Here is a 25,627-nt window from a genome sequence, read left to right as displayed (position 1 = left end):
CCATCAATTTAGAGATGAAAGTACACATACCAATGAGAGATCTTTAGGTTCTTCCATCAGTTGAACAAATGATGATACCATCTTTTAAACTGCAATGTAGTCATATATTTTTATTTTTTCTTAATTTTGATGTTTTGATTTTCAATTATAAAGCTATTTTAAAACAGGTAGAACATATAAAAGACAAATATTCCAAATAAATATCATTTTCTGACTAAAAATCATTCTTGACAATATTATGAACATTTAATAATTAAACAGTACTTACTTATAAAGCTAAGTATTTTCCTATTAAGTTATCCGACCCCTAATTGTATTTTTTATGTTAATCTCATATTCGGTTATCAAATTTTTTTCAAAATTAATAACTTAATACAGAGTCAATGTTATTTAAACATGTAAGTAATCCTATTCTTAGTCAGATAGTTTAAAATTTATAGCAACCCACTAAATCAATGATATTCAAAACATGCAATCTATAAATACTACTGATATATGATTTCATAATGTAACTCTGTTCTAACTCCATCCGAATTAAAGTTACTTATACATTTCACACATTATTATTACTCAAATAGTAGTGAATGAGTAGTATATCGATGATAAGGATCATACCTTTTTGTTTAAAATTGTCCGAGAAGGTATGTTGCAATCCCTTTGATTATCTTCCAATTTAGAAATTCTGATTTTTCAAAACCCTAGATGATGAAGAAGACGGTTGATTGTGTTTTAGTTTTTAAGAGAAATGATGTGTATAATGTAATAATGAAATTTTTTATGGGGAGAAGATATTGATTGATGGGTTAGTAAATAAACGGCTATGAGATGATTACATTTTTTTAGGGGAATTGGCCTGTAATAATCCCACCTAGACCTTATTGGCCATTAATAATCCCACCTCAGAATATTCCCCCTACCAGTCCCACCTTTCACCTATTTTTCCTGTAATGGTCCCCCGTTAAAAAAACTTAACGGAGTTAAGCTTTTTTCCAAATTACAAACAGATTTTTTAGGGCTTTTGTGTAGATTGTTTAAAATAAAGCTCGATTCACTTACAAAGGATCTGAAGGACAAAAAAGTATTTGGAGAATTAAGTGCAGTTATAATTATACTTTTTATATATTTTTATAATACCATAAATATTTATAATTTATTTTTAACCATTTACTAAATATCATTTTTTAATGTAGCCGTTTATACTGTGGAATTTCAAAAACGTGGATTGCCTCATGCTCACATTTGCATTTTTTTGAAACCGGAATCCAAAATTTTGTCCGTTGATCATCTTGACAAGTTCATTTCTGCTGAGATACCTGATAAGAGAGAAGATCCAAGCCTATATGCACTTGTGACTGATTTCATGATTCATGGTCCATGTGGAAATGCAAATCCGAGTTGTCCTTGTATGGTTGATAGTAGATGTTCAAAAAACTATCCCAAAAAATTCAACCCTGAGACCACCACTGATGCTGACGGTTTCCCTGTATATAGAAGAAGAGACAATGGAAACACTGTTATAAAGTCCAACGTTCAATTAGACAACAGAAGTGTTGTTCCTTATAGTCTGGTTCTTTTGAAAAGATACCAAGCTCACATTAATGTTGAATGGTGCAATCAAGCTGGTTCTATTAAATATTTGTTCAAGTACATTAATAAAGGCGCAGATAGAGCTTCCCTTGTAGTGTCAAACCGAGACGGTACAGAAAATGAACAAACAACAAAGGATGAGATCAAAGCGTATTATGATGGTAGGTACGTTTCAGCATGTGAAGCTTCTTGGAGGATATTTGCAAATGAGGTTCACTTTAGGTTTCCTCCAGTTATGAGACTTCCTTTTCATCTTGAAGGTCAACAAAATGTTGTATTTGGAGCCGAGGACGATATACAAGAAGTTTTGGATAAGCCATCAGTTTCTTCTTCGATTTTTCTAAAGTGGTTTGAGATGAACAGAAACGATGAAGATGCACGGAAACTTACCTATGTTGAGTTTCCTACTAAATTCTGTTGGAAGTTAACAGATAGAGTATGGAAACCCCGTAAAAGAAAGCTGTTACAGATCGGACGGATTCATTCTGTTTCCCCTGCTGTGGGTGAACCGTATTTTCTTAGAATTCTCCTAAACAAAGTCAAAGGACCCAAATCGTTTGAAGATATTAGAACTGTTGATGGTCAGGTGTTTCCAACTTTCAGGGACGCGTGTTATGCTATGGGTTTGTTAGATGATGACATGGAGTACATTGAAGCAATTAAGGAAGCCAATTTTGCGGGTGATGGTCGTTATACTCGTGCACTTTTTGTTACTTTGTTGTTGTCAAACACATTGTCAAGACCTGAATATGTATTTGAACAAACATGGAAATTATTGGGCGATGACATCTTATACAATAGAAGAAGATCAACAAAAAACAAAGGTTTCTTTTCAATATATTACCCATAACATTATTCAGATACATTTTATTCACATTCTTAATCTTTATTTTATTTTTTTTTATCTTTACAGAACTTGTAATGTCTGATGAGAGGTTGAAGAATCAGACATTGGTTGAGATTGAAAAGTACCTGATTCGAAATGGTTCCTCTTTGATACGATGGCCGACAATTCCTTATCCTGATTACGATTCCTTTGATGTTGGAAACAATCGTTTGGTTGACGAAGAATTATCTTTTGATATTCCGCAGCTTCAGAGTGAGTTACATACTCTTATATCTTCATTGACTGACGAACAAATGTCCATTTATAATCAAATTATGACAGCAGTTGAAGATGGAAAAGGAGGTGTATTTTTTGTATATGGATATGGTGGAACAGGTAAGACATTTCTCTGGAAGACTTTAGCTTTATCCGTTAGGTCTAGAGAACAGATCGTACTAAATGTTGCTTCGAGTGGTATTGCTTCTTTGCTAATGTCAAGAGGTAGAACGGCACATTCTAGATTTCACATTCCCATAAATTTAGATGAGAGTTCGATGTGTCACATAAGGGCTGATGGTGATGTAGCCTACTTGCTTAAGCATACTAGGTTAAATATATGGGATGAAGCACCCATGGTACATAGGCATGCGTTCGAAGCTTTAGACCGAACCTTTAAAGATGTTTTGGTTGACAAAAGCAATTCTCAGTCGGATGTTTTATTTGGAGGTAAAGTAATTGTGTTTGGTGGTGATTTTAGGCAAATTCTTCCTGTTATTCCAAACGGAAGTAGGCAAGAAATTGTTAATGCTTCGTTGAGTTCATCTTACATATGGTCACACTGTAAATTACTTACCTTAACAAAAAACATGAGGTTGACTATCGGTGCTTCACAATCCACAATGGTGGAGACTGAGAAATTTGCCAAATGGCTTCTTGATATCGGGGAAGGTAAAGTTGGAGGTGACAACGATGGCGTTGCAATTGTAGAAATACCTTCTGATATTCTAATTACAGATTCTTCCGATCCCATTGAAAGTTTAATTCGATTTGTGTATCCGTCGGTTTTAGAAAGATATATGGATCTAGATTATTTTTCTGAAAGAGCCATTCTGACACCGAAAAATGAGGTCGTTCATGAAATAAATGATCGATTGTTAGAGTTGTTTCCTGGTGAACCAGTAGAGTACCTAAGCTCTGATACTATATGTGAAACTGAAAAAGGTATTGATTCCTTCCAACAAGAGTTGTATTCACCTGATGTTTTGAATGGTTTAAAGATATCTGGTTTACCAAATCATCGTCTGGTTCTAAAAGTTGGTGTTCCTATTATGCTTCTTAGGAACATTGACCAACAGAATGGATTATGTAATGGTACAAGGTTAAAAGTTACATATCTTGGAAAGAGGGTTATGGAAGGTGAAATTATATCAGGTGCTAATGTTGGAACTAGAACGTTCATTCCAAGAATTAGCATGATTCCATCCGACAAAAAAATACCTTTTGCTTTTCAAAGACGACAATTTCCTGTTGCTGTGTGTTTTGCTATGACAATCAACAAGAGTCAAGGCCAGTCTTTGTCTAAGGTTGGTCTTTATTTAAAAGAACCAGTTTTCACACATGGCCAGTTATATGTGGCATTATCTAGAGTTAAATCAAGACAAGGGGTGAAGATATTAATTCTTGATAAGGATGGGAAACCTACTAATACAACAACCAATGTTGTTTATAAAGAAGTGTTCACTCACCTTTGATATGTTTTTCATGTAAATTTGTATTTTAATGACTTTAATAAAACTTTAACTATTGTACGAGATTTTTATCTATTAGTTGTAGTATTTTTTTAATTTTTAAATTTGTTTATTAATTTTCCATTTTTTAATTTACTCATAGTAATTAGTAATCATATATTTCTTATCTATATGTATATAGTTATCGTATAGATTTACTTATTTTTTAAATACTTCATTGAAACCCGAAATGTATAAACCTAGCCATAAATTTGTACTGTTTTTAAAGTATTTTCATTTTATGTTGGACAAATGATATGTTTAATTTATCTTTCATTGCAGAATATAACAGTATTGTTGTAACTGATGTGTAAATTGTTATAAATATTTTAAGTTGTTAAATTAATTTGTATGTTGATGTAACAATCTTAAAATCACACGTTGGTAAATATATTGTAAATCATATTTCCATTGGCAAGATATAAATATTATAAATTAAACATTAAACATATAACGGATTCATCATAAAGTAAGTTTGATCCCATTTAGAAGTATAGAAAGGTCTACATCAAGATATGTTAATACATTCAAAACACCTTATAGGATGAAGATGCAAAATGAAATTTAGAGACTAGCCAACCAACAAAACTAGAAGAAACCCAAATTATAGTTATATTGTTTAAAAAGTTTGAAAGGAACTACTTGACAACCTTCTTCAGAATCAGTTTGTTTTGAACTGGGCAATAAACAAACGTGCACTTAGCTGGAGAATTGATACCATTTGGTTTTGTAAATTTCTTACGCCATTCCAAAGCCTCATAGCGAAAACCACCACCGTGTTTATCAGCACGAAAAGAAATTAACGTGTCCACTCCAGCCAAGTTCTGGACGTACATCTCCATAGTCATATCAATTCTGGATGCTTCAGCAACATTTACATTAAGACGCTACAATAAATAATTATAACAAAATATTAGATTATGAGTGGTATAACACTGCAAAATTAAATACTAAAAATAATTTTTGGATTTTCTATTATGTCAATATATGTAAAATATGAATAACAACTGAACTTACAAAACGCCTGTCGTACTTCCATTCAAACTCAATAGGATTGTAGTCCGGATCACCCTTTTTATCTTCTTCAGAATCTGAAACTTCAACGTCTTCCTCATCATACATTCCATCGATATCAGAGTTAGTTAAGATAGAAGAAACATCAACAGAATCATCATTCATTGATTCATTATAATCTGGATCAGATTCATCCTCATCGTTTTCATGATCGGTTTCATCATCGGTGTCTTGTGTTTCAATATTTGAAGGACCTGGTTTAGGTATGTTTCCAGCAGCAAGCGTGTATAGACGCTTCGGCACAAGAATCTCACAACCATTCAAGTCATAAACAATCAGCTGGAAATTTTGTTTAAAAATGTACCTCATCACAACGTAATAATCCGGGTATATAGGTACGTAATTCACAACATTGTCCCATGAATCGTAGAGTAGATACACCTTAAGATTACGGTCTTTCTGAATCATCACATCAAAACTGTCCCACAAATTAACATGGACCTTGAATGTTAACTTGCTAATAGATGGTAAACGTATTGTATCTTCAACGAAATCAGCAGGAATTATCTGCGTATAATATTCATGCAGTTTAAATAACATAAATTTGTTAGTGAAAACCATATAAAAATATTGTTTGTATACTAACCAAATTATCATTCGACTCTTCTGTGAAGCGTTGACAGAAGTACTCAACATTGCTTATCGTTTTCTCGGTAGACATGGAGGTAAACAAAGGAACATTAGATCCGAAGATCGGATGGTCTTGCATATTCTTAAAAGGTGTTAACAAGTACGAATACAAGTCAATTTGCTTAAACATCAGAAAACAACCCTCCGTAAACGATAGTTTGGCTACAATCAGTTCCCAACCATCCATGAACACAAACGCATCTTTATGTTTAGTCAAAAGAACTTCAAATTCCTTACCGTTCACACATTTGATAATGGCTTGATTGTTTGGTTCAGCATTCAATAGGAATCTGTTGCTATATTGATTTGGTATTTCCTTGAAAAACATAAGATGGATTAACATAAAGAAATGAGGAAAAAATGATGTACTTATAAGATTAATTATCTTACTAGATATTCTGAACAGTCGGAGGAAAATATTTTATAAAAAGACGTCATAGTTATCTGCGTTTGAACAAACATGAACTAATTAGATTAGGTATTCCGTTGAATAAAAAACATAATCAATGTACTGAACATAATCTAAACAACATATTCACATAATAAAATGTTTTCCACAATTATCATAATGCAAAAAAGATGATGATACCTAATATAATCAATTTAACATATCTAGAAAGTAAGACCTAATACCATAAACATTTAGTATATAATAACGGTAATCTAACATATACTTACTAATATAACATCTTCCATTGTATAATACAAAATAAAAATTCAAAATCAGAATGTTTTAAACTTACCTTAAACATGTCTTTTATCATATATCACATTTAATACATCAAAATAACACATATCGTTCAACTAATCTCATTAACAAACAGCCGAATGTGCTAAATCTATATATAAACATGAATAGAAAAGAAAATCCACAATCGAAGATTAGACCTTCAAACTTAACAATGCTTTCCAAGAGTTAACAAGAACAGTACAATGAAATTCAGAATTTAAGTTATTGAATCATACCTTTATGATCCGAATAAGTGAAGAAGATGAAGATGATGTAACCGATGAAAAAGATGGAGGTTATTGGGAAGTGGGAGAAAATCTTTGTATATGGAGAAGACATATGGGTTAAAAGATTTTGTACAAAGAAACCCAAATAATTACATAATCTCATTAGTTTTATTTTAATATATAATATATATCTGTCGATATCATACAAGTAAATTCTCACCATATTTACTTATATTATGACTATTAAATTTAAATTAGAATTTATTAACTTTACGGAAAAATATTTATTTACACTTTCTTAATTATTATAATTTTAATATAAGTTTTGAATTTGTTAAAAAGATACTAAAACATTATTAAAATAGTTTTAAACTTTCTAAATTAAGTGTATTAATTATCGAATCATCGATTCATTCCAAAAACATAATAGTCAAACTCTTTCTAAAAAAAACATATATAGTAAATATAAAACTCATAAATCAAAAATAAATACAATCATCTTAGTATTTACTTTATATATAGATTTAGTTTAAATCGTAATATAACATTTTAAATTAAACAACTTCCTAAATTAAAATGTCTTTATAAATACATGTTCAAAGTTGTTAGAAATTTATACATTACAAGAGAAAAAACTTTATTTCACCTCGAATTTGAAAAGGTATTAGTTTAATTTTGATTTATTTTGTACTCTATTCTACCAGTAATATATAAATTTATTAATGCCACTGTTTTGTTTATTTTCTACATACAAAATTAACTTTTCGTTTATATTATTGTAGATGTCAACTGATGAATTTATCATGAATACTCCTTTGAGGAATATATATGATCTTTGGCAAATTATGAAGGTGTGTATATATATTTATAATGGCAAAAGTAGATGAACATTGTCTTTAAATTAACTATTTTCATAAATTTTATTTTATACAGCCTCAATTTGTTATCATACTTGGTACTATTACTGGTATCGATAAGCATTTTGGTTGGCACTATATGGAGTGTCCTAAATGTTTAATCGAGGCTGGTACAGATTTTATAGACAGCCCGAGTATGGAGGAACAATTTTTCTATGTGTGCAAGAACCCTAATTGTGATGAAAGTGTTATATATCCAGTTCCAAGGTAATATGATAATTTGTTATCTTCTTTAATATTTATATGTTTTGTAAAATAATCTATTTGTATATATGTATGATTCTATTTAACTTAATTAGATTCAAAATAAAAGTTCAAGTGGAAGACAACAGTGATGATGTTCCACTAATATTATTTCATCCTCTGGTTGATGAAATCATTGAAAAAGTTGTTCTCAAGTCGGCTGAACAATTGTTTCAAGAAAATATAACACCTGTATGTATAAATCATTTTTCCCTTTGTCTATTTTTTCATTGTATTTTCTAAAAATTTCTTATTAACTTTTTCATACAATATTTTGATTCATAGGTTGTTGAAAAAGTAATCTTTCCCGTGGATTTAAACAACTTGATTGGAAAGAAGTTTGCCTTTAAAATTGAGATAACAAATTATAATCTTACTAACTTTGATGAGATGTATTTTGTCACGAACTTGACTGATGATGAGTCAATTATTAATAAGCTCAAAGAAAAGATGAAGATTACGGAGGTAATTTTTTTTTTCAATACACGTTTCATACTAATAAATTAATAGTTATACGATTTTTAATTATATTATTTTTTAATATATTTTCACATTTCTTTTAGGTAAATGATAAAGAATTTATAAAGAAGAAAAGTCACATCCCAAGTGTGAAGGACGATGATGTTAACACCAGTTGTGATACCAATAAAAATAAAAAACGTACATTGGATGATGTCTACGTGTCTTCAACTTCAAGTACTTTCAAGACTTTGGAGAAAGTTAGCAAGAAATTAAATTAGCTCATATTTCTATTATTTAAAATCAGTTTTTTTGATTTTTACATTTGTAACAATGGTATTTTGGATTTTTAGTATGTTTGATGTGGGTATTTGATCGTTATATGTTTTTTTAATATTTTATTAATAATATAAAAGGTGCTCTTAATTCAAATTTTATATCGGTTTCTTTAAACGATTTTTACATATATGTTATTACACTAATACATATTTATCATAAAGTAAGAAACAATGCATATCAATTTTTGTGTGGGTCAAAAGGAAGTTGGCCCAATATGAAAACACTTTTTTTGAATCTAGAAGGTCTAAACATAATAAATTGTAACCCAAGGTATGTAAATTGACCCATTTGATCCAATACAACCAAAAATAAACTCATTGAACAACCAATTTAATTTATCCATTATCTAAGATTAATTTTTAAACTTGCTGCACTAAAGGCTTTTCAAAATAATAAGATATCTAACAGATTGTTAAATTTATTATAGCAAACAATTATTCCGTATAAGCATTACAAAAGATTGATTAATCTTTGGCCACTTAATAGCAACATTATATTTATATTTAAATATAATCTTAAATATATCATCAAACCAATTTTAGTCAATCTTCCAATTGATTTGCAATCAAATTATCAATAAAATTCGTACTACATATTTTAAAAAAAATGCGATGAATCTTACATAATTAGTTCATTATTTGCTTAAAAATATATAAAATCATTCTATAAATAGATTTTGAATCGCCTTTAATTTTCCTCAAAGATTTGTTATATATTATTGCATTATTCGGCACTAACATTAACAAGAGTTAACATAATATACTTTTGTAGTCATGTGTATGGAAATATGATATTTATGGATAATATATATGTTACGTATTTTATAATTTAAAGTTGACTTCTTTTTTTTTAATAATAATAGATTTCCAATATATGATGAAAGTCCTATAAATACCCATATTTTCTGTAATTCATTGTCATTCTTCAACTATAATACATAACATCTGCAGTTACACGGTTAGTTAATGTATACTGTATTATAAATGTTCAATGTTCCATTGATAATTTTCAAGTTTTTATACAATTAGCAATTTTTTGTATATGAGTCTTTTTGATTCAATTTGTATTACTCACAAAAAGATGAATGATAAATATTTTATTGTAAATCAGAATATTATACTTTATTTTTTTTGTATTTTGTATTACAAATGTTCCTGTTAGAACTATATAATAATTAATAAATCTTAAAAAGCTTATACAATCGTTTTTTTATAAGTTTTTTCAGGTATTACGAATCATGGAACGTGTTGGGGATTACATGATATTTGAAGAGATCTTATCGAGACTACCTGCAAAGGTAGTTTGTCGTTTCAAATGTGTTTCTAAACAATGGTGTTATGAATTATCTACACCAAAGTTTGTTTTCATCCATGCTCGACGAGTTGGAAATTCAATACAAAAGAAGCTGCTCTCCTTGAAAGAAAATTCAATTGTCGTTGATGACATTGTAGCTGGCAACTTAGAAGAAGATACAAGCGAAACAGTTATTTTTCCATACGATGTCGAGCCATCCTTTTTAAGCATTATAGGTTCGTTTAACGGACTGATTTTACTTTGCATTAAAAGGAGTTACAATGAGCTCGTCCTTTGGAATCCAACGACGAGGCGTTTTAAGGTTATATCGGACGACTATTTTAGTCGTTATTTTGGTCGACACAACGATACGGGTGGAATGTACTTTGACGAGCACAACGATCTAAAAGTGCTTCATATTAATTGTTACTGGGACGTAGTTACTGCTCGTGTATATTCACGACATAATGACTCATGGAGAAAATTGAATTTCTTGAACGGAACTCAGTTTGGTTCAAACTTTTATTCATGGTCTCCTGGAATTTATTCAGACAAAAAAATATATTTCATGGTTTCCAATTACTGGATTCCACCCGGTGAAAGGAACATAGTTGTTTTCGATGTTATATCTGAAACTTTTAGTATACTTCGTTTTCCGGAGCATATGGAAGTCAATCCTTGTCAAGGACATTTTCTAACAATTTCCAACAAGCTGCATGTGATTGTCATTCAATATGCTGGTGAACTAATTGCAGATTTGGTCAAATATGAACATGATGAGTGGATCAAGGTATTTTCTTTCAATAGGGCTCGCATAGTTCATCATATGGAGACGCAGGAAAGGACAAATATAATTCAAAACAACAAGTGGTTGATAACAAGTATTTGGGGAGATACTGTTGAAGTTGTGCTTTGCAATGATTCTTTTAACTACATCCAACATGTTGACAACTACAACGGACCGAAAGGTGCATTATTTTTGGAGACAATCGTTTCGCCTTTCAATTAGAAAATATGATTTAATTAGATACTATTAACTATTTCATCTTTTTATGTTTTGTTTTGTTTTTCGAACTATCTATTTTCTTTCAAGTATCTCAAATTAAATATTTTCATTACTATAATAATACTAGGATTTTGTATTTTGTTTCATTTTTTGGTATGGTCAATAAATATATTGGTTCATAATTGCGGCCCAATTAAAACCAGGGATTCTGATTAGTTGTTTTGGACGGCCCAATGATAGTTTACAAATTAAATTTGTAGGCCAGTATTTGTTGGTATATGTGATTTTGGATTATTTTTTATAAAGCGGCCCAATCATTTTTTATAAAGCGGCCCATTAACCTGGTATAATTACATTTTCTATTACTATAATACCATATGTCAATAAAAAATATATTATTCAAATTTACTTATATACGTTTACACAACTTTCCTATTTAACTTAATATTTGTATTAGTAATTTCAAAGATTTTATACACAATTTATAACTGTGTATCCAAAAATACCCCAATCTTTTCAAAATGCCAGTCAAAGCTGTAAACATATTTCAATTTAATAATTATATTTTTTTTCTGTTTTCATTTAATTAATAAGGTTTAAAAAAATACTATCATACTAAATGAGTTTGACTATATCTATGTACATTTTACAAAAGTTAACGGGGTTTATGTAAATATGTTTTTAATCCTTTGCTATCTGGACCGAATATCCAAGCTATTACAGAGCATTATTAAACATCAACAAATATCACTTCTCAAAACTTCATACAATCATCACATAGAAATATCTTCACCATCTCCAAACATTATTATAATTATATTTCACTCTTAACCTAAAAGTTAATAATTCCACATGAAACCTTTAAACACTCATGGAGGCCAAATTGGGATATTACTAAAACCGAATAAAAGATTTTGTTAGGAAGGGAAAGAACACACTAATTAGTTTACTAATTTTATCTATGTATTTGTATTTCAAATATAATTTTCCCTATCCCGGGATGTTCCCGGGTGATAGCCTAGTAAAAATTATTATATATTATCAGATGGCAAATAGTGGTAATGAACCAGTAAATGAGGTTAATCAGTCGGAACAACATCCAGGGGATCAATATATGACTAGACAAGATATTGAAAATATTGTTGCTCAAGGGATAGCCAATGCTATTCCAGCATTTGTTGCTGCTGTAAAAAGTCCAATCGAACCGCAACATATCATTCCTAGTAAACGTACTACTGAAGATAACTTCAGTAATAGTATAAACGGTGGCCATAATCATGTTAATCATGATAATGAATCCCAGCACACGCCGCTCCCTAAGAAACAGAAAGCTACAACACCTGGTTGCACTTTCAAAGAATTCCTTGCTTGTAAACCCACTGAATTTGCAGGCAATGAAGGGGCAACTGCATCGCTGCGTTGGTTTGAGAAAACCGAAGAAGTAATTGCAATAAGTAAGTGTGCCAAAGATGATCAGGTCATGTACGCTTCAAATCTGTTTAAAGAAGGAGCACTAGAATGGTGGAACACTGTGTTACAAGCTAAAGGAAGAAATAGGGCTTATGCTATGACTTGGGAAGAATTCAAGAATCTGGTAGAAAGAAAATTCTGTCCTGAGTATGAAAAGGAACAAATGGCAAATAAGTTCCTAACTCATCGGATGTTAGGTGTGGATTGTCGTGGTTATACTTCGACATTCTTCGAATATGCTAGAGTGGTACCTCACCTGGCCTCGCCAGAACCGGTACTCATTTCTCGCTATATTTGGAGATTAATTAGCGAAATTCGCAATATCGTTAAGGCTGCGAGACCTCGCACTATTGACGATGCAGTAGAATTAGCTAACACCTTAACTGATGAACTGATACGCACAAGAGATGAAGATAGGAAGAAGGAATTAGCTCAGAAAATTACCCAAGGATTTAGGATGGGTAATAGTAGTAATTTCAAGAAGAGAGGAACAGGGCAATCTTCAACTGTGCCATTCTGCAAAATTTACAAAAAGAAACATTTTGGAAAATGTAACAAACTTTGCAATTTTTGCAAAACAACAGGACATCGGGAAGAAAACTGCAGAAAGAAATCCATAATTTGTTACAATTGTGGGGAAGCCGGACATATCAAACCAGAATGTCCTAAGTTAGTTAACCCAGTAGACAACAAACCCAAGGCAGCTGAAGGAGCTACTAAGAAAAATGCCAGAGCATTCCAGCTAACTACTCAAGAAGCAGAACTCATTCCGGATGTGATCGCCGGTACGTTCTTAGTTGACAACGTTTATGCAAAAGTATTATTTGACTCTGGTGCAAACCAAAGTTTTATAAATACTTCATTCTGTCAAGCTCTTAAGTTACCTTTAACTACCGTTAGGCAGATTTTTACAGTTGAAACTGCAGATGGGAATTCAGTCAAAATCAATCAGGTTTTGCAAAAAGTAGAAATAGAACTCTTAGGTCATAAATTTACTGCAAACCTATTTCCTACGAATTTAGCTGAGTTTGATGTTGTGTTAGGAATGGATTGGTTAATAGCCAACCATGCTCAAATCATTTGTGATAGAAACTCTATAGAAATTCAAACACCTACTGGAGAGGTAATTAAGATTTCAGGAGATAAACCTCGGAAGCCACTGAAGTTCATATCAGTAATGAAAGTTGCTAATTATGAACGGAAACAGGGAATAGTATATATGATTTCAGTAATCATTTGTACTAAAGGAAAAGAACTTAAGGAAATTCCTGTAGTCTCAGAATACCCAGATATTTTTCCAGAAGATTTACCTGGACTACCACCAGATAGAGAGGTGGAATTTAGGATTCATCTAATTCCAGGAACTACACCGATAGCCAAGGCACCCTATCGATTAGCTCCTACCGAAATGTTAGAATTTAAAAAGCAATTAGATGAATTACTAAGCAAAGGATTTATACAACCTAGTTCATCCCCTTGGGGTGCACCGGTGTTGTTTGTGAAAAAGAAAGATGGATCGATGAGAATGTGTATTGATTATAGAGAATTGAATAAAGTTACAATTAAGAATCGATACCCATTACCTAGGATTGATGATCTTTTCGATCAATTACAAGGCGCTAAATATTTTTCTAAGATAGAGTTGCGCTCCGGATATCATCAATTAAAGGTTCAAGAGGAAGACATACCTAAAACTGCTTTTAGGACTAGGTATGGACATTATGAGTTTACAGTCATGCCCTTTGGATTAACTAATGCACCCGCAGCATTTATGGACATGATGAACAGGATCTGTAAACCATATTTGGATAAATTTGTAATTGTTTTCATAGACGATATACTTATTTATTCAAAAAGTCAGGTCGAACATTGTCAGCACTTGCATGCACTCTTAACTTTGTTAAGAAACGAAAAGTTGTACGCTAAATTCTCAAAGTGTGAATTTTGGCTACAAGAAGTGCAATTTTTAGGACACATGGTGAATCACGAAGGTATTCACGTAGATCCTGCTAAGATAGAAGCAATTACCAATTGGAAACTTCCGCAAACTGCAATGGAAATTAGAAGTTTTATAGGTTTAGCCGGTTATTATAGACGGTTTATTAAGGATTTTTCCAAAATAGCTGTACCATTAACTAAGCTAACCTGTAAAGCCACTAAGTTTGAGTGGGGACATAAACAAGAAGAAGCCTTCAGAATTCTAAAGCAGAAATTGACCAATGCTCCAATCTTAGCCTTACCAGAAGGAACAGAAGATTTTGAGGTATATTGTGATGCTTCAAAATTAGGATACGGATGTGTGTTGATGCAACACAAAAAGGTAATTGCGTATGCTTCCAGACAATTGAAGAAGCACGAGGAAAACTATACGACTCATGATTTAGAATTAGGAGCTATAGTTTTTGCCCTTAAGATATGGAGACATTATCTGTATGGAAGTAATTTTACTGTTTATACAGATCATAAGAGTTTAAGATATATATTTGGGCAAAAAGAGTTAAACATGAGGCAAAGAAGATGGATGGAAATCCTGAGTGATTACGATTGTGATATTCAATATCACGAAGGAAAGGCAAACGTAGTCGCAGACGCCTTAAGTCGTAAGTTCCATGAAAAGCAAAAGCGAGTCCGTGCTCTTAGAATAAATCTACAAGTAGATTTAATGGAACAATTGAGAGAAATTCAGGAAACGGCAATCAAGGACGATGCCGAAGGAATGAAAGGTTACCTAAAAGAATTGGAACAAGGAAATGATGGAATTTGGAAATTCCACAAAAGCAGAATTTGGGTACCTAAACAAGGAAATTTAAGATCAAAGATTTTAGAGGAAGCTCATAAATCTAGGTATACTATACACCCAGGAAACAATAAGATGTATCAAGATTTAAGAAAGAATTTTTGGTGGATAGGAATGAAAAAGGATATAGCCGAATACGTATCTAAGTGTTTAACTTGTTTACAAGTTAAAGCCGAACATCAGAAACCCTCAGGTTTACTACAACAATTAGAAATGCCTGTATGGAAATGGGAACTCATAACAATGGACTTTGTTACTAAGTTACCCAAAACCAGAAAAGGTAATGATGCCATTTGGGTGATCGTAGACCGATTAACCAAATCCGCTCATTTTCTACCAATGAAGGAAACCTTTAGTATGGAAAGGTTAGCCAAGTTGTATGTAGATGAAATAGTATCCTTACATGGAGTTCCACTCTCCATTGTATCGGATAGAGATAGTCGTTTCACTTCCCGTTTCTAGACAAGTTTCCAAGAATCAATGGGAACCCGACTCAATCTAAGTACCGCATATCATCCACAAACGGACGGACAAAGTGAAAGGACGATCCAAACTCTGGAAGACATGCTCCGTGCATGTGTAATTGACTTTGGAGGTAATTGGGATAATCATTTACCATTAATTGAATTCTCCTATAACAATAGTTATCACTCAAGTATCGAAGCCGCTCCATTCGAAGCACTGTATGGACGCAAGTGCAGAACACCCGTATGTTGGGCGGAAATAGGAGAAAATCAATTATCAGGTCCGGAAATTTTGCAAGAAACCACAGACAAGATAACTCAAATCAAGGAAAGATTGAAAGCAGCCAGAGATCGCCAGAAAAGCTATGCAGACAATCGTCGCAAGCCACTCGAATTCCAGATAGGAGACAAAGTACTTTTGAAAGTATCTCCTTGGAAAGGAGTAGTACGATTCGGTAAGAAAGGAAAACTGAGTCCAAGATATGTTGGACCATTTCTAGTGATTCAACGAATCGGACCAGTTGCTTATCGCTTACAACTACCAGAAGAACTAGCTGGAGTACATGATGTATTTCATGTATCCAATCTTAAGAAATGTCTATCAGACGAATCCTTGGTAGTACCTCTTCAAGATGTGAAGGTAAATGAAAAGCTGAAATTCATAGAGAAACCTTTACAAATAGAAGATAGGAAAATCAAGTTTCTCAAACACAAGCGACTAGTACTGGTGAAAGTCAAATGGAATTCAAAGAGGGGGCCAGAATATACTTGGGAGCTAGAGTCAGAAATGAAGCGGAAATACCTTCATCTATTTCAGTAAATCTCGAGGACGAGATTCTTCTTAAGGTGGGGAGGATGTAACAACTCTCACTAAAATTAATGCTTAGGATGGTAATTAGCTATTAAGAAAACCCTAAATGAGAAACCCAAGTAATTCTACACTAACCCTAAAATTTTTGAAACAATCAGAATCAGGATCAGGGCCCCTAAAACTCAGGGGGGGTTAAACCCTAATCGATATTATCCTCTAAATTCGTTGTCTGAATTGAATTAAGCAAAACTGTCAACTCACCCAAGCTACTGGACACGAAACCTACCCTACCCTAAATTGGCATCCCAGGCGATACGCGGGAGGTTCCCCGAATTCTTCCGCGACACGCGGGAGATGCAAATTTTCAGTATAAATAGAGGGCCTTGGGACTTGAATCTGGAAGTTAAAACGACGGCCAAACGCTTTCTGTACAACGAGTTATCACACTTATACTACAAATAAACACACACACTACTTTCGAATTGCTGCCGCAAAACAGGGTAATCACTCGATCGCTATTACGATTCATTTTCTGAGATCAATATATCCAAAGAATGTTTAAGTGCCGCCCACATTAGGGTTATACTTTGTCGTTCGTCGTTAATTCGATGAATGAGTTTAAGTATCGCACTTTGTCGTTCATTGTGAGAATTTGATCTTGTGAGTTATCGTAACTGCTGTATTGATCACTAACCCTAATTTGTGTGCATTATTGTTGAAATTAGGTTAACAGGGCTAAAATCATATTCTATCCATACTAAATCTGCAATGTGAGTCATTCTCTTTTTATCAACTGTTTTACAATACTCCAATTTATTTTCCAAAAAGTTATAATTACAGTGATTAAGTTTATGTAATCACCAAATTACAGCCGGTATGTGGGGTATTGTGCACAGTATTATTATTATTGTTTCCTTCACATTAGGTGGGCGAGCCTAAAGTGATATACGTCACTCATTGGGACAGCCAATGGTGATATGACCACCGTCACAGAGCTGGTCTGTGACAAATACCTATTCTTGAAAGTTGGTTGATAATAAACATATGTAAAAACTCTTGATACTGTAAATTATAACAAATGTGTCGTTTTCAGTAAATAGAATGATTCACTCAGTATTTTCCCGCTGACAAAACCTTTTTCAAACATGTTTCAGGTGATCTACTGTAAATCAGGAAAAGTGCTGAGGAGCATTACAAGCTTAAAATAGTGGCTCAGTATAAAAATAAGGAAATATGTTTTGAAATAAGGATTTATCACCAAAACTTATGTATTGTAAATTATCGAGGTTTATCCCGAATTGTGAAATAAAATAATCGGAAAAAGTTTTAGCTTTACAACGATCCTGATGTTAAAATTTCCGCTGCTAAAATCACATAAATAAATATCACGGGATTTCTGTCCCGCGGCTCCTGAAACGGGTCAAACCGGGTCGGGGGCCGTGACAACAAGTGTTTTTATCGGGTTAATTTTCATCAAGTTTTATAATAACACAAAAAATATATAATAAAACTCAAAGTTTATAAATAAAGACTTTGAAAATTCAAAATATGACACTTTTAATAGGATTAAGATAGTATAATTTTTAGTAGTGAGTTAAAAAGGGTAATCAATCTATTTAACTCAACTCATAAAAGGTAGAGTTAAACTATCAACCTAATTTTACCTTTACAACCAAAAAAAGCACTTTTCATAAAATATTTACCTTTGCAACCACTTTATGACTTGATTGTAACTGTCATCCTAATTTTACTTGAAAAGATTAATTCAAAGTAATCTAAAAAGAAATTAGATCAGAAAAAAATAACACCCTATCAACAATTAATTTCCAGATTCTACAGTCTATACCACATATTTTAAACCAAACGGTAAACAATCACAATCACGGTAAATAATCACTCTCACAAGACGTATTATCATGCCGTCCACCTTTCCGTTCCATCTCCCTCGAACTTTCTCCGGCGACACCACTCGGAAACTCACCGCACTTCCGGCACCGAGTCACCACCAACATCTGCCTACACGACGGACACGAAGAATGCGAATTCAGCCACACATCAATACATCCCACGTGGAATCCATGTCCACACTGCGGCAGAACACGGACCTCATCTCCGTCGGAATATTCCGCCAAACAGATCGCACACTCGCCGGACGACACCTTTTTGCCGCCAATTTCTTCCTTACCTGAATTGTAAACAAACTTCGGTAGTGATTCAATTACTTTCTTCTTCATTCCTTTATTCGCCGCCGGCTGGCTAGGGTTCCGGCGGACGGTGGAGGTTGTTCCGCGGCGGAGCCAGGCGCAGCGAGCTACGGCGAGGAGGCCTAAGATGCAGATTAAAGCGCAGAGGAGAGCGGCGAGGATGACGACGAAATCGGACTCTACGATGACGGCTTCTGGTGGTTGTGCTGCTGTTTGGTCAAGTGAAGATGAGTTAGCGACGGAAGAGAGGAATCTATAGTGACGAGTCATAATTCGTTGGAATAGTTTTAGTGAGAGAAAGAGTGGATAGATTTTGTGTGTGAGGAGTGAGATATGAAAGTGTGTTGTATGTAAGTATTTATATATGTGGTGTGGGGACGTATGGGTGTTATCTACATGCTTTTAAGTTGTAGGATGGTCCAAGCTTAATATACACCTTTTTTTTTTTTTGTTTGGGGGATTCTATTGGCACACCGGCTGGGTTATTCACACACTTTGAAAGTCCAATACGGATTGTATAGGTCTATACGATTCGTATAGGGTTTGCATGTGAACCTATCTGTCAGGTTTGATAGACAACCTATTAATAATACGCATCGTATAGACCTATACGATGCGTATTAGTCCGCATGAGGAGACAGTGTTAGCCTTTGACTGATCTTGGAAATTAAATTTAACCTAATACGCATCGTATAGGCCTATACGATGCATATTGATAGTGTCAGTTTAATTTTTCAAAGTGTGCCAATAATACGACCCTTTTTCTTTCTCTATCTTTATTTTAACTTCATGTGGTATATAGGGTGTTGGTATATGTAATTTTCGAATATTAGCTTGTTTTTGTTAGGAACAAATTTATTCTTGGTCAAAAATGGTTGAGTGTTAAGAAGTGTTACTTCTTTTATGATGTTGAATACTGATAACTAATCAAAAGCATTGATATTATTATTGGAATCGGAAACATTAAATAATAAAATGTTAAAATGATAGCTTATATGATATCACTGCTTCAAGTATTATCGGTTGGGTGTGGATTAGGGGTGTGAATTTCTGACACGACCCGAAAACACGACACGAACCTAACACGAAATTCGTGGGTTTAGGTTTAGTCTAAACGGGTTCAGGTCAGTTTCAGGTTGAACCCGCGAAACCGTTTAGCTAAACGGGTCGGGTTCGGGTCAACCTGGTCGGGTTGGCGGATTGACCCGTTTAACCCCTTTATATTATATAATATTTTTTTTACAATATGTTTTATGTTATAAATTAAATTGGGTATGTATTTATGCTATAATTATAACAAAGAAAAAGAAATACATATAAGATTTTATAATTTAAATGTAATTGTATTATATATATTTATGTTTTTTAAGTAAATTTTAAATTTAATACATTAATTTGTGTAAAAAATATTAAAAAATAAAAGTTTTCGGGTTGAACGGGTCGTGTTCGGGTTAACCTACGAATATTCGGGTCAGGTTCGGGTTCATTGGTATGACACAATTTTCGGGTTTGGGTTCGTATAAAATTTTTGGGTTCGGGTCGGGTTGAACCCGTCAACCCGCGAACACGACCTGTTTAGCACCCCTAGTGTGGATAGTTACCTCACATGCGTTGACTTCATTATGCAGTCGGCAAATTATTTCACTCCCAAGTTAATGCTACCAAGCCTTTCCGGTAAGTCATGTTTAGATTCACGCACCTCATGCGATTGGTGAATGACTTACCCATCCCACACCATCATTCTATAATTAGGTGGGGGCGCTAGACGCTAGTGGGCTTTATCCTATACCATCATTGTTAAGGGGGGCGTAATTTTTATCTCAAAATTTACGTAACGCTTACATGGCGTGATAAAGCCCATAGGGCTTTAAAGCACACCCACCAGCTTAAGTATTAAAGTTTAAAGTAGTTTTTCATGTGAGGTTGAATATCGTATTCATTAAGTGTAAAAGGAAACATAATTAATTGATTGTTCAATGGTCTTAAGACCGGTGCCCACCTTTACCATTTTCAATGCCTTCACCCGAACAGGGACGCCACCAGAGACATTGTGTTCCTTGTGGTCCCAAATGTCCACGTTAGCCCGCAAGGGGAGCGACATGGGCCGAGGTATATGGATGGCAATTGCTCGGGTCTCAGTTGTGGATTGCTAATCTTATACCCATACCGTGTTGTAAATCGTGTATTATACTTGACCTAATACCCGTCGGGTATTTGCCCGGTAATTACCCGTCAGGTATCGGGTATGCCCGTTAATTTGTTAAAAGATACCGACTGAGATTTCCAAATACATTTCCTTTTTACTATTATTCATATAACAAATATTATAAGTTAAAATGTACACTACATACATATACATTTTATCATAAATGAATAAGAACATTTTAACTTTTATATAGTTTTATTTGTATATATCATAACATAAAAATATATAAATAAGATAATAAAATATACATATTCTAAAAGAATTTGTTTTTTTCACAGAATAAGCCTGCTAAAATAAATCAGAAATAGTTAAAGGTTAAAAGAAAATAAAATATAAGGAAAAAAACTTTGATTATATGATTTAGGTAAACAAGTATGTGGTTTCGGGTAAACAAGTTGGGTATTACCTCATCTCATACCCGTCTTATACCCGTGAATTTTTTTAAAACTAATCTCGTATCCAGCCCATACTTGTCGGGCTTCAGGTATACTTGTCCCATATATTTTGGGTTTTAGATATACCTGTCAGGCTTGGTTTATTTTAGCATCCCTAATTGGGTATATTAGTGTAATGTTATTCCATAATAACTCATGAATAGGTATATATATATATATATATAAGGAGAGAGAGAGAGAACTTGTTTGTTATATATAAACTAGGGAGAAAGCCCGTGCGATGCACGGCATGCATAATAGATATTGTTTGTTCGTGGTAAGACGTCTGACACGGCCGGTGCAACTAAACATTTTTAGAAACAAACCTTCCACTCGGGAAGACAACGGGGTTTTCGTACCCATCACACCACATATCGTTGTCTTCACGCCCCACACCTTTCATGCAATTCCCACCGCCACATGTCAGCCTGAACCACTCTTGGCTATTGCGTATGCGTTTGACTTTAACACGACAGGTGAATTCAGCACACTGCATATATTACCAGCATAACTATAAACTTTAACCATTTGATTCAAAAATGATAACCAATATTGTGCTTATCCAAAATGACATATCCTAAGTGTATATTACATTCTAATGCAAACCTGATTTGACCTTAACCAAAATGACCAACGTTTACATATTCTTGGTTCGCCACGAATTACGTACACACTTTATCTACCCAATATTTAAATTACATTTTGTGTTTTCAATAAATATTTATAAACGTGAATTCGGTATTAAAAAAAAAACAGTACTTTTTTTTCGGTATTAAAAATGTGAATGGATATGTAATTATTGGAATAATTGTTGGAGACTCAAATTCGGTATTAAAAAATATTTATAAATATTTATAACTGTTAAAAAATATTTATAAATATCTATAAATGTGAATTCCGTATTAAAAAATAGATTTCAGTATTAAAAAAACATTATTTTTTTTCAGCCGCAATATAGTCCTCCTATGTGATGTGGATACAACCAACAACCGTGTGGGGTCAGCTTGGTCGTCGCAAACTATACGAAATTGGATTTGGTTATTGCCTGTCAAACTCGTAAACTTACTGTTAGGTTTTAACATACGAATGTAAGTCCAAATAGATGTTTGATTTAATGTATTAAAAATAAGCTTGTGCCTTCATATAACAATCAACTCATACATGCATATGAAAATTGTATGATCATATGTAATAACAATTAACCTGTCAGGAAGTCATTTCTTGATTTATAATAATACCATAAAAGGATGAATGTATATATATATTGAACATATGGTTCTTTTTGAGTCTTAACTAATAAAAAACATCCATATTTATTTAGTGACAATCTTGCTGTCTAACCCAAAATGTATGATAGAAAATCTAGCACCAAGATCCCACTAAACGCGTTTTTGGTTATTGGGTTACCTTTGTAAATAATCCTTCAAGTATCCTTTTAACACAATTAAATTAATTAACTTAAGATAAAAATAAAAAATATATAAACTCATTTGGGTAATCATATTATAATTATCCATAATTAAATATTTAGCATATATAGTTAAGTTAATATTAAATTTAAAAGTATATATTTCTTTAACATTATAATCTTATAAAAGAGACGGTCGAGATAACAAATTACGGAGGCTGGAATCGTGTCATGCGTCCTCCCTAATATTATGTGTAGAGATAGAGATATATTGTCCTTTACTCTTCGATTTCGATAAAGATACATAATCTAAAATGAATATTCTATATATACAATCTAGTTTGTAGGGCATACCATGTGATGCTTGTTTCTTCTACCGTGGGTCAAGATGGCTTCTAGTGTGGTCCATTTCTCTGAATACCCAGCAACAGAATCGTTCCTTGCCATGGCCACACATGTAGACAGAGAGGTTATAGGTTGTTGGAGAGAAGGTGGGTATGGGCTGCAATATGGACAAAGATTTATAAAGCCATTTAGATGGTCTTTTGGAATGGACAACATTAATTAACACAAAATTAAATGATGATTGTTATGGGAAAATGATAAGTCACTTACTTTTATTAGAGTGAAACCGAGAAGTTAGGGGTTTGCATACAAAGGGACATAACAATTATAGCCACATTAATATAATAAAGTAGAATTAAAAACATCATTAAAACTGTATTTATGAAGGTAAATATGTAGTTAGGGTCTGGAATCAATGTCCTTTAATTGATGTGTGGTTAGAATATAATTTAATGTCATGTTAAATTAGAAACCATACATACTGTAAGGAACATATATAACAATATATAACTAAGTAACATTAACTATTGAGTATTTTTAAAATATGGTTAAGAACACATAGTAAATTAGGTGACATATACAATTATTATGACTGTCTCTTATGTTATAATTATTAACAGTATTATTATTGTTATTATTGTTATTAGATATCATGAATAAGTCAAAAGGCATAATGTAAACCTATGTGCTATTTGAGTAAATGTTTATCAATGATTCATATGATATTAAGATGGTGTAACCTAAGCGAAGCCCCTCTATCATGATACTTAAGATGCTTAGATGGTTATGAATAATTCACAAGACGATATATATGATAATATAACCTTTATGTAGACACATTCTCTCATGTTATTCCTTTTTACTTAAAAACTTTGCAACTATTAAACATTATGATAAATAAAAATATTAGAGTATTATAAAGGTTATGTTCGTACAAAAATCAGGGGGGTTGCTTCTAGTCATACAATAACAAAAAAATGATTTTGACCATTTTGCCCTTACTACTTTCTCATGTTGTAAGACCCAAACGTGCAAAAAACTAATAGAACTGTGACACAAAGCAACTCCACTTTTGGTCAACTCAAACTTGGCCCATTTGTAAGTTATTTATTTGGATATACTCAATTTGAGATAAAATATAAATTAAAATCAACCTATGATAATCAAAAGAAAATAAATTAACCTGCGAAGTGTATATGTGGCTCTTATATCTTAGACCGTGGGGTATGGTGGGGCGGGGGTTTGGGGCATGGGTTGACACGTGGACTTCGAGCCCCCCGCTGGTGAGTGACGTGTTAGGTCGGTATGGCGGGGCGTGGCTAGCCCACGTGGGTTGGCCAGCTTTAATAAAATTTAAAAATAAACCCTAAAAAACGGTTATTTTTTAAATTTTGACAAAGATTTATAAAGCCATTTAGATGGTCTTTCGGAATGGACAACATTAATTAACACAAAATTAAATGATGATTGTTATGAGAAAATGATAAGTCGCTTACTTTTATTAGAGTGAAACCGAGAAGTTAGGGGTTACATTTTAGGGTGTGAGAAACAGGAAAGGGAGAATTAGAAACGGGTCGAATTTTGTTTATTTCTGGCCCCTTGTTAATAGGCAATTACAACTTGAAAGACACAAATGTATTTAAGATACTCATAATGAAGGTTGTAAAAAAGTTGATATATAAGTATATATAGATATTGGCCATGGCTTTTTTGGTTCATGAACTCTGTACGGACTTTTATATAGTGCCACCAGAACATGTGTGCCCCTGTTTTCACCCAAGAAGTTAAAAAAATCCAATCTTTAAAAGTGGGTAGCCTTTAGTTTCTTAAACAATAAATAAATAAATTTTTGAATCTTACCGGGTCTGACTTGAACATAACCCCAACGCTCTGATCCATCTTGGGTGCATGTAGCCGTGGCTAATCTTCCATGAAAATGTGGAAGAACAATGCATGTTATGGTAGTAATGAATAAAATTGCAAAACTGAAATTTCTCATTTTGCAAGAAAGATGAAAAGTTTAGAGTAATATGAGAAGACAATTGAAGGTATTTATATGCATGGGAAAGGGAATTATTGATCAAGGATGGGCAATTACAACTTGAAAGACACAAATATATTTAAGAGGCTCATAATGAAGGTTGTAAAAAAGTTGATATAACTAAATTTTTAAATATATATAGATATAGATATATTACATCAAAAATATTTTGATTATATTAATGTATGCTAGTTCTGCCGTATGACCGACCATATGCAAACTTAGTATTATATGCACAACCTTGAATTCATTCACTAAATGAGCTTAAATTTAGTTAGTTTTACATATTTATTATACATTAGAAATATTTGTTTTTAATTTTTTTTACG

At 32.8% G+C, this 25,627-nt stretch overlaps 3 protein-coding genes across 3 annotated transcripts; 1 reads left to right on the top strand and 2 right to left on the bottom strand.

The window, feature by feature from the left end:
* Positions 1-798: 798 nt before the first annotated feature.
* On the top strand, positions 799-4,164 carry LOC110907221. The gene is made up of 3 exons (XM_022152235.1): positions 799-802; positions 1,191-2,411; positions 2,501-4,164. Exons 1-3 carry the CDS (start codon positions 799-801, stop codon positions 4,162-4,164), a joined length of 2,889 nt encoding a protein of 962 aa, XP_022007927.1.
* A 674-nt stretch (positions 4,165-4,838) lies between these two features.
* Positions 4,839-6,668, bottom strand: LOC118486534. The gene is made up of 4 exons (XM_035983043.1): positions 6,648-6,668; positions 5,861-6,220; positions 5,218-5,781; positions 4,839-5,087 (listed from the first exon to the last, which is right to left on the bottom strand). Exons 1-4 carry the CDS (start codon positions 6,666-6,668, stop codon positions 4,839-4,841), a joined length of 1,194 nt encoding a protein of 397 aa, XP_035838936.1.
* Positions 6,669-18,383: 11,715 nt separating this feature from the next.
* On the bottom strand, positions 18,384-19,209 carry LOC110909142 (RING-H2 finger protein ATL80). Its single transcript, XM_022154157.2, has one exon. It carries the CDS (start codon positions 19,132-19,134, stop codon positions 18,541-18,543), a length of 594 nt encoding a protein of 197 aa, XP_022009849.1. The 5' UTR covers positions 19,135-19,209; the 3' UTR covers positions 18,384-18,540.
* Between the last annotated feature and the right edge of the window lie 6,418 nt (positions 19,210-25,627).

This window comes from Helianthus annuus, chromosome 14, assembly GCF_002127325.2.
Source record: "Helianthus annuus cultivar XRQ/B chromosome 14, HanXRQr2.0-SUNRISE, whole genome shotgun sequence".
NCBI classification, from domain to species: domain Eukaryota; kingdom Viridiplantae; phylum Streptophyta; class Magnoliopsida; order Asterales; family Asteraceae; genus Helianthus; species Helianthus annuus.
This window is presented reverse-complemented; position numbering and strand designations above follow the sequence as displayed.